We start from the raw sequence: 16,345 nt of genomic DNA on the forward strand, positions 1-16,345 counted from the left end.
CTCTCATTACCCAACACAAAGCTGCTATTAGGACAATAACCAACTCTGGCCCCAGACATCACTCGGTACCCTTACTCAAATCTCTGAATATGTTAGATATTAAGTCACTGCACATTCTCTCTTGTGTATTATACATATATAAAACGCTGAACTGTAATGCCAATCCTGACCTCAAAAGCTTCATTGAAGGTTGTAACAGAACCCATGAGCACCACACCAGGAATAAATACAGTTTTGATATTCCTAGAGTACGACTTAATCAAACTAGAAATGCTCTACAAATCAAGGGACCCAGAATGTGGAATGACCTTCCCAACCATGTTAAAGACTGTACCTCTCTCAACCAGTTTAAGATAAAAACTAAACAATACCTAATAAATTCCCTGTAACCCACCTCACTCCTTTATTGTCAACCCATGTCCGTTATTTTATTTTATTATTATTATTTTTTTTTTTTAATCAACACTGTTTGTCAACCTATTGTATTTGTGCTGCTTTTTCAGTCATGTTCCCCCTTTTTTTTATCTTTATTTGAATTTGTTTTCAACACTTTTTATTCTTTATGCTCAATTAGTATTAAGTTCTAGATATTAATGTTTTTCTTGCCCGAAACGCATTGCGTAATAGTGGCTTTAGGCATTGTATGTACTAGCTCTATCTATATATCAATCCATTAATGTAACATCACTTGTATGTATGTACCTTACCTGAATAAACATATTTATTTATTTATTTATTATATAAAATCATTTACGTCCTCTAATTACTCAACACAAAGCTGCTATTAGGACAATATCCAATTCTGGCCCCAGACATCACTCGGTACCCCTACTCAAATATCTGAATATGTTAGATATTAAGTCACTGCACATTCTCTCATGTGTATTATATATATATAAAACGCTGAACTGTAATGTCAATCCTAACCTTAAAAGCTTTCTAAAAGGTTGTAACAGATCCCATGAGCACCACACCAGAAACAAATTCCTATTTGATATTCCAAGAGTACGACTTAATCAAACTAGAAATGCTTTACAAATCAAGGGACCTCAAATGTGGAATGGACTTCCCAATCATGTTAAAGACTGTACCTCTCTTAACCAGTTTAAGATAAAAACTAAACACTACCTGATTAACTCAATGTAACCTACCTCACCCCCAAAATGTCAACCCATGTCTGTTATTTTGAAACAATGCTGTTTGTCGACCAAATTGTATTTTTGCTGTTTTTCTGCCATGTTCCCCCTTTTTTATTTTTATATTTTCTCACCACATTTTATACTTTAATCTCAATTAGTATTAAGTTTTAGTCTTCAGTGTTTTTCCTGCCCGAAACGCTTTGCGTAATAGTGGCTTTAGGCATTGTATGTACTAGCTCTATCTATAAATCCATCAACTTTTGTATCTTACTTTGTATGTATGTACTTTACCTGAATAAAAATCTGTATTTGTTTTTGTATTTTGTATTTGTATTTATTCAGACGAGAAGAGCAGCGAACACCACCCAGCGCATATACGAAGGCAAGGGTTTGTATGTACAAAGTTGTCAGTGAACGAAGTTGTCTGTGGTGTAGGGAAGTGAGTGTGTCGTACACTGCAGTATACGACGTGACCGGCCCCACTCGGGAGCCCAGTAGTAAACATGGCTGAAGGAGACCAGGATCCTTCCTGTTCAATTGTCGAGTATATGCGTGATCATAGTGGCTATAAATGTGGTTATTGCAAGTCCGAGAATACAAACTTTAGTCATGGTAAAGTATTATCTTAAGCGTTATGAATGATGTAGGTGGGTGGAGGATATGGCTGTCAGTCGGTCTGTTAGGTCAAGGCAAGTCCTGGATGGGTGTCTGTGCATGGACCACCATCTCGGCCTCTCTTAGGTGCTCACATATAACCTTAACTAGTTAAATGAATTTCCTAACAGCCTAATTGTACTGTAAATTGGGTAAATATTTAAATGACTTGATGTTCTTGACGTCTTCACATTATTATCGAGAGTATTGCTAGTTGCTCAGTGCAGTGTTGCACTATATCAATACCATCCCATGGAGGGTTGTGTGGGTCCGTCTAATTACCACAACGCTTCCTGGCAATACGTTAGTAATGAATAAATATATGTTGGGTTAAGCTGACCTAACCTAACCTAACCTATCCTATCCTAACCTAACTTAACCAAACCTAACCTAACCGAAGCTTGGATCGTCGACTTGATTTGGCGTCGCCAGCTTTTTATTTTCGTCTAATTTCTTTATAAAAAGATACTTTTTCAGATTAAAATTTGTTTTTTCGTGGTGTACATTCAGCACCAACATTATAATGAGTAAATATATCATATTTATTCATTACTAACGTATTGCCAGGAAGCTTTGTGAAGCTTGTGTAGCTTGTGTTAGCTTGTGGTAATTAGACGGACCGGGTTGTGCAATATGTGCACAGGTTACCATTACTGTCTTGCAACTAATTGCTCCAGAATTCAATTCCCAGAACTAAGTGGATCTTGTACCAGGAACGGTTGAGGGCCACAGGTCTAACAACATTTTAAGCCAAACATGATAGTGTGGATCTCGTCAAGACTTAAAATAGTGAACAACTTGAAGGATACTGATCCAGACTAGGGCCTGGGCTGTTTTTGCCCAGGTCACGAAAAGGTAAATGGGCCCCCTACCCTGTGGTCGTTGTGGTTATTCGACGGCTAAACACGTACATGTAGATAGCTTGTATGATAGATGAAAGTAGGTAAGTTAGGTATAAATGTATTTTTATAGTATTAATGAGGTGGTGGAGACCACAGGAAGAAGAGAGCTCCTTCTCTACAAGACGTCATCTTGAGATGATTTCGGGGATTAGCGTCCCCGCGGCCCAGTCCTCAACCAGACCTTCCTTTTTTTTACACACCTCCAGGATGCAGCCCATAGCAGCTGTCTCACTCCCAGGTACCTATTTACTGCTTGGTGAACAGGGGCACCAGGGTGAAAGAAACTGCCCATTTGTTTCCGCCTCCACCCCAGATTGAACCCGGAACCTCAGAACTACGAATCCGAAGCGCTGTTCACTCGGCTGGGGCCCTTGACAACAGACGTGAGGAAATTTCCAAGATTCAGTGTGCTAGAGGTTCCAGTTGCTATGGTAATGGAGACTGCACAGCTTCGACCAGATATCTGAATGTAACTACATGTCCACTCGTGATTGGAACCGAGGTTTTTGGATGGAATAATGTCGAGTGTATGTATGTGTGTAATTACCCAAGTGTAATTACCTGTGTAGTTACAGGATGAGAGCTACTCTCATGGTGTCCCGTCTTCCCTGCACTCTGTCGTATAATGCTTTGAAACTACAGACAGTTTTGGCCTTTATGATTCTCAACCTGTTCCAACTGTCTACCACTCTTTTTTGCAAAAAAATGAATTCTCATATTTGGCAGCTTTGTACCTGGATGAGGTTCTGGGAGTTCTACTCCCCCAAGCCCAGCCCAGGGCCAGGCTTAAGTTGTGAGACTTTGGTCCAACAGGTTGTTGCTTGGAGCGGCCCAGAGTTAAGAATTGGTGCCCAAGTCAATTCCCCCAACCAGGATACGAACCCAGGCCAAAATGCTCATGAGTGCCGGGCGAGTGTTTTACTACTGCGCCATGGAAACTGTTGTTCTCGGATGATTTACTGATTGTTTATCACTTATTTCTCTTTATTTACAAGTACAGTATTGTGTTGAATAACTTGATAAATCACATAATTTACATAATACATGATGTTATAATCGATGATTGGTTTACTTGGTATACTTCGTTACAACCATATAGAGTAGTGAAAACCATAAACACAGTACAATGGTGCTGTGCTCTGGACAATGATATGTGGACACGTCTATCATGACATGTGGACACGTCTGGGGGTGTCTGGTAGCTAAATGGACAGCGTGCAGGACTCGTAATTCTGTGGCCCGGGTTCGATTCCCAGACCAGGCAGAAACAAATGGGCAAAGTTTCTTTCACCCTGATTCTCCCCTGTTACCTAGCAGTAAATAGGTACCTAGGAGTTAGACAGCTGTTACGGAGCTGCTTCCTGGGGGTGGGGGGGGAATAGTAGTTACAGTTGATTGATTGACAGTTGAAAGGCAGGCCGAAAGAGCAGAGCTCAACCCTCGCAAGAACAACTAGTTAAATACGTGATCATACGGTGACAGTTGGCACCATATGTGCGAAAGTATAGATTGAAACAAAGGCATAAGCCACCAGTGTGCCACCCACAGATGACGGCAGGCTACTAGTACAGGTTATGAATGACAATGGTTCAGTTGATGATTGGTTTACCTGATACACATTACATTAATATGGAGTTGTGAAAACCATATTAACATATTGCTATATATATAAAGTTACATGATGGAATTTTATACAGTGATGTAGTGCTAATACACCACTATTGCAACTAATTATGCTCATTAAATATTTCACAGTATTGCAATATATCATCACATTATATCACCAGTTATGTATTCACAATTTCACCAATACTCTTCAATTGCATGCACCATCTTCCTATACAGGATGTCATGCTTATTTGCTCATTTTTAGAGTGTGGAGTTCTGCTTGATAGTTCGAGTTTTTGGTAGCAATTTTAACCAGGTGTAGTTTGTTTTGAGATGCCTACCTTTCTGAGTGCCTAACCCAGTAGATGGCAGACATATAGAATGCTTCCAACTACGTGGGTTTCTATAGGCCATTGCTCATCGTGCCTCTCTGAGGGGCCAGGTTCTGGCTCATGATCCCCCGTAGGCTAGATTTCCAATCGAATTGACCAATTCCATGGACTAATACTGTGTACACACATCAGCCCACTATAGCTCCGGGGAGCCTCCAGGACTTGCTCAGAGAATGTCATTTCATTACATTTAACGCTAGTTTTTCCCGTGATCAGGGAACAAATTTCAACTATTAAAAGTAAAAACTAATTTTTAAATATTTTATTTTTCCCACACACACACAGGGTTGTTAGGAATAGTAAGGCACACAACATGAGGGTTAACCCTTCAACTGTGCACAACAACCAAGGTCGCTTCATCAATTGAGCTCTTAGCGACCAGGGTCGCTTTAAGGTGTACTGTAAGATTTAAAACTGCTGTTGGTACACAGGGCTCAGTATCCACTTCCTCAGGTTTCTAGTACCTGCTTGATACCAGCTTGATGAGGTTCTGGGTTCTGATACCTTCTACTCCACAAGCCCGGCCCCAGGCCAGGCTCGACTTGAGAGCTTGGTCCAGCAGACTGTTGCTTGGAGCGGCTCTCAGGCCCACATATCCACCACAGCCCGGTTGGTCTGGCCCTTCTTGAAGAAAACAATCAAGTTTTCTCTTGAAGACGTCCACGGTTGTTCTGGCAATATGCACAACTGTGGATCTCTGATGTTTATACAGTGTTCTCTGATTGTGCCTATGGCACCCTTGCTAAACAGATGCCGTCTCAAAAAAAATTGTGGGCACCCTCTTGGTTTGAGGGCCTCCATATTGAGACGGTGCATGCTTGTTGTTCAGCTTGTGCTCACATATTGCCTAATAATGATGAAATAAATAACTGGGATTATTTTGCAATGAAATCATTAAATATCATAACTGGGAAAAACTGTATACAAAGTTCAGATATCAGTGAATACAGTGCTGGTTATGATGTTCAAAGTGGGATGCAAACATTCACAGCACACAGCAGCGGTTTGGTGCATCTATTCATTATACAATGGGACTTCATGTTCCTTTAGAAAAATATACTTGTGGAAAATGATATTTATGACTTGGTGACAGGAATCTGATGATAATAGCAGTGAGTGTTTGTGGCTAGAGTTAGCAATGTGCATAGTACATTGGAGGCAGTTTACTGTCAGGCAGCATCGTCTGCTAATGTATCATAACATATGGCAGGTTTGCAGCCAGCCTTGGAATACAGGATTTCATGTCAAGTGACGGTTGGATTTCAAGGTTTAAAGAGAGGCATAATATTGCGAAGAGGAAAATTATCAGTGAAAAATTGAGTGCAGATACAAGCGGTGTTGAACCATTTCAACATAAATTAAGAACATAGATTTTGTCTCACATTTGTATTGGTGATGAAACTGGGTTGTACTGGAGGAGTTTGCCTGAAAAAAATTCTAGCTCTTAAGGAGTGAGGGGTAGTGTGCCCTGGCATAAGGTTAACAAGGACTGGCTGTCAGCAATTTTGTTCGCAAATGACGATGGCGTGCACACAGCCACATGTGCAATTGTTTGCAAAGCCAAGAAACGAAGAGCCTTGTAACATGGTTTGAACAATCGGCACATGAAATGTTGTAATTCAAAGAGTGCATGGTTTTTACAAGAGATCCTTCCTTCTTGGTTTCATGATGTACTTTGCAAGGAAGTTCATTGTAGATTGTTCAGTCAATGTTGCAAGGCTCTTGGTTTCTTGGTTACCCAGATTGCACACTATGTGCATAATATAACTGCAAAAATTAAAAAAAAAAAAGTGAAAAAACAAGTCAGCAATGAAAAAGAAAAGTTTCTCACTGATTTATTTAAGTGAAAAACACTGAAATAAGTCAGTATGTCTCCACTTGATTTAACCTGTTATTTACCATTCCGCCTGTTCTAACGATTGATTTTTAGGTCGTTAACTGCACCTTATTCACAGAGTCATTGGCTGTTAAATCCGGAATTCGGTATTGAGTTTACAGAGTCCAGTATGTGTTAAACTGGAGGCCAGTACAGTGGCACCTCGACATACGATTGCCCCTACTTACGATAATTTCGAGTTACGATGTAAATTTCATTGAAAAATGCGACTCGACATCCAATGGTGTCGTTGACTTCAGATATTTGTTGGTACACGTTCGGGTTGGCCGAGCGCGTGGTTCCCAGTCACGCAGCCGACTTGCCTCGGTTTACTACAGCTGCTCGCTTAGTGACAATCGCGCCTATAAGAAATTCCGCTTTTGTGGTGATTTTTTGCATTTTGAACATTAAAGTAATTATTATATATTACGCCATGAGTCCCTAGGAAAGTCAGTGGTAAGGCTCAACATATGAAAATCCATGTAAGGATGACCATAAGAGCAGAAACAAGAGTACAGAGTGTCTCTTCCTCAACAATTAAGAAAATGTGTGCAGCACGGGGAGAATTACAGACCTTTGCTGAAACGACTCGCTCAAATCAAGCTGCAGTAGGTCGTTGCCTTAACCCATTCAATGACACCGTGATGCATCATTACAGACAAATGTTAAAACTAAGGGAAAAACAAATGTCTCTTGACAAATTTGTAGCGAGACTAAACAAGCACTGAACCACAACCAGGTCCTAGTGGTATTCAGGCAAAACGTAGGAGAGAGAGTATCCCAGAGAAAACATCACTGCCTGATGTGATAATGGAAGGGGAACTCCCCTTGCAAACAGTAACAACTCTCCTCCTCCTCCCTCATTACCATCTTCCATACGCCATCAAGAGCCCTCCATAAAGGTAAGAGAAACTTTAGTGCTGTATTGTAGTTAGAAAAAAACATTGTATTCAGTATAAAATGTATTTGTATGTTAATATTTTGGAGGGTGGGGAACGGATTAATTCAATTCCCTTTATTTCTTATGGGAAAAATCGCTTCGACTTACGATCCGTCTCTGGGAACGGATTAGCATCGTAAGTCGAGGCCCCATTGTATTGTGTTTGTTGTGACCACCTTGCCCTCACTAGGCTAGTGGTTACATTTTCCCTTCACAGATTTTACTTCTGTTATGTATCATGTAGTCAGAGCTAGTCACAGTTACAACCAGTCAGCAGCAGCCATGGTCAAGTCAGTCAGGCATTCAATTTCACGAGTCAGGCATTCGCAGTTGTGGTAGCAACCAGTCAGTTTGTAAACATAAATTTGATTTTGTTTACAGAACACCAACATTATGTACTCTCACAAACCCAGTGTACCTTGTATATAAGTCAGTCAGGGCAGGCAGGCAGTCAGAGCAGTCAGTCAGGGCAGTGAGTGTGTCATGTCATGTTGGGTCGGGTCGGGCTGAGCCGGCCCACACCACGTCATGTGAGGGAGGTTGGGTCAGTCGGGGCAGTGAGGGAAGGAGGGGGGGTCAGTTAATGCAGTGAGGGAGGGAGGTAGGTAGGTCGGGTCAGTCAGGGCAGTGAGGGAGGGAGGGAGGGAGAGTCGGTCAGAGCAATGAGGGAGGGAGGGTCAGTAGGGCAGTGAGTGAGTGAGTGAGGGAGGGAGGGAGGGAGGTCGGGTCAGTCTGGGTAGTGAGTGAGGGAGGGTCAGTCAGGGCAGTGAGTGAGTGAGGTCGAGTCAGTCTGGGTAGTGAGGGAGGGAGGGTCAGTGAGGGAGGGAGGGAGGTCAGTGCAGTCTATCTCCAAGGCCACCATCTATTTGGAAGGTAACCGGGAATCTGAACAGTATAAATACCGTATAGACCGTCAACACGTGCCTGGAGGGGTGGGGGATATGTCTGGGAGGGTATGGCATGGGGAGGGGGGTACGATGTAGCTGGTTTGGGAGAGCTGAGGTGATGTGGCATCACCACTGCCAGTTTGTGATAGTCTGCCTGCCAAAACCCGCACACCGGTCCAAGAGAACTCGCCCAAACCCGCCTAACTGCCCGAACCGACCCAAGAATGAACACAACCCACCCGCCCAAACCGACCCAAGAAGTAACACCCACCCACCCGCCCGAACCGACCCAAGAAGGAACACTCATCCGCCTGAACCGACCCAAGAAGGAACACCCATCCGCCCAAACCTGACCCAAGAATGAACAGCCCCCCCCCCCCGCCCACCCGAACTGACCCAAAAAGGAACACCCATCCACCCGAATCGACCCAAGAAGGAACACCCATCCGCCTGAACCGACCCAAGAAGGAACAATAAACGACCCAAGAATGAACACCCACCTGCCCGAACCGACCCAAGTACGAACACCCACTCGCCCAAACCGACCCAAGAACGAACACCCACCTGCCCGAACCGACCCAAGAACGAACACCCACCCACCCGAACCGACCCAAGAACGAACAAACCCCGAACCGACCCAGGACGGCACAGCCGGTCGGCCGAGCGGACAGCACACGGGACTTTTGATCCTGTGGTCCTGGGTTTGATCCCAGGCGCCGGCGAGAAACAATGGGCAGAGTTTCTTTCACCCTATGCCCCTGTTACCTAGCAGTAAAATAGGTACCTGGGTGTTAGTCAGCTGTCACGGGCTGCTTCCTGGGGGTGGAGGCCTGGTCGAGGACCGGGCCGCGGGGACACTAAAGCCCCGAAATCATCTCAAGATAACTACTTGCCCAAGCCCACCCAAGCCTGCCCAAAAGACTGCCCGCCGAAACCACCCAAGAAAGCCCACCCGTCTGAACCCACCCATGCCTGCCTACCCACCTGCCCGAAACCACCAATGCCTGCCAGAACCCACCCAAGAATGCCCACCCACTTGAACCCACCCAAGAATGCCCACCCACTTGAACCCACCCAAGAATGCCCACCCACTTGAACCCACCCAAGACCACCCACCCAAAAGCCCTTAGAACCCACCCAAAAAAACCCACACCAAGCCTATCCAAAGTCTACCTATCAGCCAGTTAACCATCCAGCCAGCCCACCCACCACCCAAGGGCGCCTGACAGCTGAGTGGACAGCGCTTCGGATTCGTAGTCCTGAGGTTCTGGGTTCGACCCCTGGTGGAGGCGAAGACAAATGGGCAAAGAGTTTTTGCCCTGATGCTCCTGATACCTAGCAGTCAATAGGTACCTGGGAGTTACAGTTACTATGGGCTGCTTCCTGGGGGGGGAAGATGTGTAACAAAAAGGAGGCCTGGTCGAGGACCGGGCCGGGGGGACGCTAAGCCCCGAAATAATCTCAAGATAGATAACCCACCATCCATCCTGTTGCTGTCCCAAATTGAAACCTCCGGATTTAGCAGACCTTCGGATTTAACGACCTGGGTACAGCCCCATATAGGGTGTTAGTGGATACTGGTACATACAGGTATATGATATCAGTGACAAAACCGAAACCGCGCACATCATTTATATCTGCTTACGTGTCTAGCGCTGTATAAATATATTCGTGGCAACCTCCACCACCCGCTTGGCTCGGGCAACCTCCACAGAGCGTCTCATCCAATAGCAAGCATGAATTAGTGACGTCATCGCAATTTTCCTCTCTCCACCACAGCTATATACTGTCCTAATTTTTGTTTGTTAATTTAACATGATCAGGAAACATATTTTAACAATATTAGAAACAAATTTAATTTGACTTTTTGTGTGCAGCACAAAGTTGTCATACGGAACTGGTATGCAGTGCAGAGGTTAAAGATACTTAGAATTGCTTTGCACACATTATTTTGTTAATATATACAGTATGTATTATATATGTATATGAGATCTTTTGTCTTGGCAGGTATGTGGGCTCATCGATTGGCTGTAAATCATTATCAGGACCTGATTGATCGTGGTTGGCGTCGTAGTGGAAAATACTGCTATAAACCAATAATGGATAAGACTTGTTGTCCTATGTATACCATAAAGTAAGTATTTGTGCCATTCAGCACAATAGGTGTTCACAGTAGGCCTGTATTTCATTCAGTTATATAATTAGACATCTTGAAGAAATCTTTTATATTTGTCTATCTTATTCAATATCCTAAAACTTTATTTGTTCTAATAAAATACTCTATAGCAAAACAGAAGAGGAGTTAATGAATAATAGTAATGTCTTCTCACAGACTTAACATCAGATAAAAACCCACACTTGTGTCTTTATGAAATTTATGTAAAGAAATTACAGTCTTTTGCAATCTTTCAAGTGATCATGTCCTATTGGACATTAAATATGCTTATGATATAATCTGGAAGAGAATGGGAACATTAAAACAGTTTATAAACTCGATTTCAAGAGAGGACACAATGGGGAACTTGGAAAATTCTTTAATAAGTTTAATTGGACAGACTTGTTGCTAGGCAAGGAAGTAAATGAGAGGTATGCCAAATTATGCAGAATATACAATGAAGACACACATACACACTTGTACCAAAACAGAGCTGCAGGACCATAATACAGGATTGGTTCAAAAGAAATTGTGAGAGGGCTAGAGAGGAAAAGACTAGAAAATGGGTTCAATACAGGAAGAGGCCTAACCCACAAACATACCAGCACTACAAGCAAGCAAAAAAACAATTACACAGCAGTGAGGAGAGAGGCAGAAAGGAACTTTGAGAAAGGTATAGCAGACAAATGTAAAACAGATCCAAGCCTTTTCTATAAATTCATTAAAAGCAAGTTGCACGTAAAGAATAAAATCCAGAGATTGAGAACAGGAAACAGGACTACTGAGAATGAAAAAGAAATGTGTGAAATGCTAAATGAACAGTTTTGAAGTGTTTGTACAATATGAGGATTTCAGAGAGCCGGACCCAATACTACTACAAGAGCATGCCATAGCAAACATAAAGGTATCTCAAGATGAAGTGGAAAAATTACTCGAGAGGCTAGGAAGAAATAAAGCAGTTGGACCTCATGGAGTTCCACCTTGGGTGCTGCAAGAATGTGCAACTGAGCTGAGCATTCCATTCCAATTAATATTCTAGACACCCTTGTGCACAGGAATCTTAGCAGATATATGGAAAGAGGCAAACATAGTACCAATCTATAAATATGGTAGTTGGGAGGAACCTCTAAATTATTGACCTCTATCACTAACAAGTGTGGTAGTCAAAGCACTAGTAACAATAGTTAGAGCCAAATGGATTGAATACCTAGAGAGTAATGACATAATAATGAACAGACATTATGGTTTTGGACCAGGAAGATCCTGTGTAACAAAGCTGCTTAGTTTTTATGATAGAGCCACAGAGATACTATAGGAAAGAGATGGTTAGGGTTGATTGTGTCTGTCTGGACCTAAAGAAGTCTTTTGACAATCCCCCACAAGAGGTGTTCTAGAAACTGGAACTTGCTGGAGGGTTGACAGGAAGACTTCTGACATGGATAGAAAATTTTCTAACTGACAAACAGATGAGGGGCAGTAATCAGAGACAATGCACTTGACTGGAGGAGCATCATTAGCGGAGTACCACAGGACTCGGTTCTTGTACTAGTAATGTTCATCGTCTACATAAATGATCAGAAGGAATACAGAATTATATGAACATGTTTATGGATGATGCTAAGATACTGGGGAAGATTTGAGATGCAGACGATTGTCATTCCCTTCAAATTGATATAGATAAAATTAGTTCTTGGAGTGTCAAGTGGAATTCATTGTGAATAAATGCCATATTATGGAATGTGGAAATGGAGAAAATAGACCACACACAACTTACAAATTATATGGAAAGGAATTACAGAACTCAAATAAAGAACGAGACCTAGGGGTGATGTTGGATAGTAAGTTGTCACCAGAGGAACACTCTAAGAACGTTGTGAAAGGAGCGCATGCGATGCTTTCGAACTTCAGGCTTGCTTTTAATTACATATATGGAATGTGAAATACTAAAGAAACGGTTCATGACTTTTTCTGAGACCAAAATTGGAAATATGCAGCAGTTGTATGGTGCCCAAATCTCAAGAAGTACATAAATAAACTTGAAAAGGTGCAATGGCACGCTACAACATGGTTTCCGGAACTGAAATACAAAAGTTATGAGGAGATATTAAAAGGCGTTAAACATGCCAAAACTAGAGGATAGAAAAAAAGAGGTGATATGATCACCACTTACAAATACATACATACTAACATGATGTTCCATGATGTTCGGAAATATGCTGCTGTTATGATTGTATGCTAACATGTCCTTGACCGCTATTTTGGGTGCGGAGGGTGTTGGCAGTCTGAGTCTTGGCAGCCCAGTATTTGGTGAATGTTCCCAAGTCTTGGTGTTCTTTTGTGACCTTGGGTAGGTACAATCCAGGTAGGTCGTTTCTCTCATCTGGGGTTCCTTTCTTCTGACTTCTGCAGTTTTCCTTCGTACCTGGTAAGTTCCCATGTATTTTTCCTTCAACATGGTTAAGTAGCTTCAGGGAACCCCACAAGGTTTCCCCCCAGAAAACCAGTGTTAAATGTGATGAAATGAAATTTTTCTGGGTGAGCCCCAGTGGCACCCTGATTCCCTTCCCTCCCCCCTTCCAGATAGTCAGATGGGTCTTGTTTGTGCATCTGCTCCAGAACCGACAGCTCGGATCTCTTTATTGGATATACTGTATCCACAGTGGGGAATCTTCAGCAATCAAATATGTAAAACTTTTATACGTGTATATTTATACACACTTATACGTTTACAGTATACAGGTTTATACATGTATATTGGGATTGGAGTTGAAAAAGTGCCGGACCAACTGGGCTGTGGTGGATATGTTGGCCCTGCTGGCCGCTCCAAGCAAGAGCCTTGTGGACCGCTCCAAGCAAGAGCCTGGTGGACCGCTCCAAGCAAGAGCCTGGTGGACCGCTCCAAGCAAGAGCCTGGTGGACCGCTCCAAGCAAGAGCCTGGTGGACCGCTCCAAGCAAGAGCCTGGTGGACCGCTCCAAGCAAGAGCCTGGTGGACCGCTCCAAACAAGAGCCTGGTGGACCGCTCCAAGCAAGAGCCTGGTGGACCGCTCCAAGCAAGAGCCTGGTGGACCGCTCCAAGCAAGAGCCTGGTGGACCGCTCCAAGCAAGAGCCTGGTGGACCGCTCCAAGCAAGAGCCTGGTGGAAAGTCAAGCCTGGCCTCACGCTGGGCTTGGGGAGTAGATGAATCCTAGAACCCCATCAAGCAGGCCTCAAGATTGCAAGGCTTCTGTCTCTCTTTGAATCCAGCAGTGGTGTGTTTTGGCTCGCTGACTTTCTGGATGCTGTTCCCGGTGAGGTGGCTAAATATCATCGCTCCCTACATCTTTGAGTGGGCACAGGTTCTGGCTTTGGTGCCCAGCTGATGTGACCTGGTAGATGGGAACCATTTCCAGTGTATAGCTTCAGGAAATCTTCGGGGCTTACTCAGAAATAGGTATTTCATTACATTCAATGCTGGTGTTTTACACATTTTTTGAAGTATTCAGTAGAGCAGCTATTGGCAAACATTTTGGTACCAAATTTTAAATATTGTTGTGGCACAAATGTAAAATATTATTGTGGCACATATTAAATATTATTGTGGCACAAATGTAAAATTATTATAAATATTCATATGCACCATAGTGCTGGTGGTCAGCAGGCAGAGTACCACACCACCTACACATTCCTCCCCAATTGTAATCAAGTTCTGTGCTTAGTTGAAATGTGGATGCATTGCAGTTCTCACTTTCAGCACCAAGAATGATGCTATGTGACATCTTGTTAAGAAGAAATGCCTTTAAACATGATGATGATATTTAGCCAACAAAATCATACAAGAGTGGAAGGTGTGTATTCACAAAGAACACAGAGACCACACTGCGCCTGACACCATTGCATGGTTTAGAACCTGTTTTCCAGACCAGTGCCCATTGTCATATGCCTAAAAATAGGAAATACTAAATTTTGTCACCGAGTAGGTTTTTTATATCAATGTTTAATGATAATATTTTACAAATATTTATTTTTTTATTTATTTATAAAAGTTTTACATATTTGATTGCTGCAGATTCCCCCACTGTGGTTATATCAAATTCATAGGGATGCTTACTAAATAACATATCACATTTGAAGTAAAGAATACATAGTAAAACTTCATCTTTGACAATGTTGTTGCTTCCCCAGATGTGACATACTGGAATTCAAGCTAAGCAAATCCCAGAAAAAGATTCTCAAGCGTATTCACCGATACCTAAGTCATGGAGATGTAAAAGAAGAAAGAAGCTTAGGAAATGGTAAGCAATCAAATATGCAGTTTCTTAGCCGATTGCATTATGTTCTTCATGATTACATGTTGTTGTTGTTAAAGATTCGCTATCTGGAACAAAAAGTTCCAAGTAACACAGGGCTATGGTGAGCCTGTAGACAGTTATCATAATTACAGTCAGCCACATGCTTCACAGATGCCTTTTTTCTGAAAATAACTGTTATCCAATTGGGGTTTGTTCGGCAAAAAAGTTAACAGTATTGCGCCCTGGGCGTGCGCTCCGCGCGTATGCACGAAGTAGGCCTGATGGTGCGGGCGAGTGCTTGGCAACACTAAATGTGTATACTTGTTTCAGTTTTCTCAACTTAATTCTCATGCTACGTCGCTCAGTTTTGGTATCATTGTGTTCATAATAGAATTCACTACAAGGTGTATATGCATATAAGGGTCCAAAAGCCAAGCTTGACTCCCCCACAGCAAAGCCTAAAGTCGGGAAAAGTTACCCATGAGAACACAAAATCAGTAAATTGTGTATACTCGTTTCAGTTTTCTCATCTTAATTCTCATACTATGTCGTTCGTTTTGGTATCAATGTGTTCGTAATTAAATTCCCTGCAGGTGTATATGCATATATTGTCCAAAAGCCCAGCGTGACTTCCTTACCAAAACCTAAAGTTACCCGTGAACGAGAACCAATTATCACACCCACAACCTAATGTGTATACTCGTTCAGTTTGATAACATCAATTATCGTGTTACGTCGCTCGTTTTGGTATCAAATTGTTCTCGATATAAAGGTGCGTATTTTAAAACTAGTCCCATAATAATAGAGCAATAACTGGAATTTTAGCAAATATTTTAATTTTGGATGCTCATCATCACAAAATTATTTATATCTTTCCAGTGTTCTACATAGCCTTCCCGGTTTGGTGCCTTCTTTTGATAATTAACCTACTTTCCAGTGTTCTGACATAAAATTTTGTTACATTTTTAATTTTAGTATCAAATTGTTTGCAATGCAAAGGTGCGCATTTTAAAACTAGTTCCATAATAATAGCACAATAAATAGAATTTTAACAAATATTTTAAAATTTTGACCAAAAACATATTTATAATTTTTCAAGTGTTCTGACATCAAGTTTTGTGTAACATCTTTCATGTTGATATCAAATTGTATGCACTCTAATGGCGCTCATTTTGAAACTAACCCGAAGTTGATCGGATAGAAAATTAATTTTATACAAATATTTTTTGTATTGGATGCGAGCAGTGTCCAAAGCTAGGACACGATAGAAAAAAAGTGGACTCGAGGGGTATCCAAAGAGAGTGATAGTGTTAATTTAACACTATCGCTCGCTTTGGACACCAATCACGTCCATTTTTTTTCTCTTGAGTCCTAGCCGTACCATTTTGGTACCAAAATGAAAGATGTAACACAAACATTTATGTCAGAACACTGGAAAGATATAAATAATTTTGTGATAATTAGCTTCCATAATTAATATACGAGTATTTGTTAAAATTCCAGTTATTGCTCTATTATTAT

General features: G+C 42.0%; 1 protein-coding gene across 5 annotated transcripts in view; it reads left to right on the forward strand.

Moving 5' to 3' along the window:
* The first annotated feature begins 1,595 nt into the window (after window positions 1-1,595).
* The window catches only part of Ate1 (arginyltransferase 1), a 57,371-nt gene continuing 42,621 nt past the window's right edge, over window positions 1,596-16,345 (forward strand). For all 5 annotated transcript variants that reach the window (XM_045726134.2, XM_045726135.2, XM_045726136.2 and 2 more), the window contains exons 1-3: window positions 1,596-1,751; window positions 10,406-10,532; window positions 14,718-14,827. In XM_045726134.2, coding sequence (XP_045582090.1) covers window positions 1,643-1,751; window positions 10,406-10,532; window positions 14,718-14,827 — 346 coding nt within the window. In that variant the 5' untranslated portion in view covers window positions 1,596-1,642. The remainder of the gene's footprint in view (window positions 1,752-10,405; window positions 10,533-14,717; window positions 14,828-16,345) is intronic.

This window comes from Procambarus clarkii, chromosome 71 (genome assembly GCF_040958095.1).
Source record: "Procambarus clarkii isolate CNS0578487 chromosome 71, FALCON_Pclarkii_2.0, whole genome shotgun sequence".
NCBI classification, from domain to species: domain Eukaryota; kingdom Metazoa; phylum Arthropoda; class Malacostraca; order Decapoda; family Cambaridae; genus Procambarus; species Procambarus clarkii.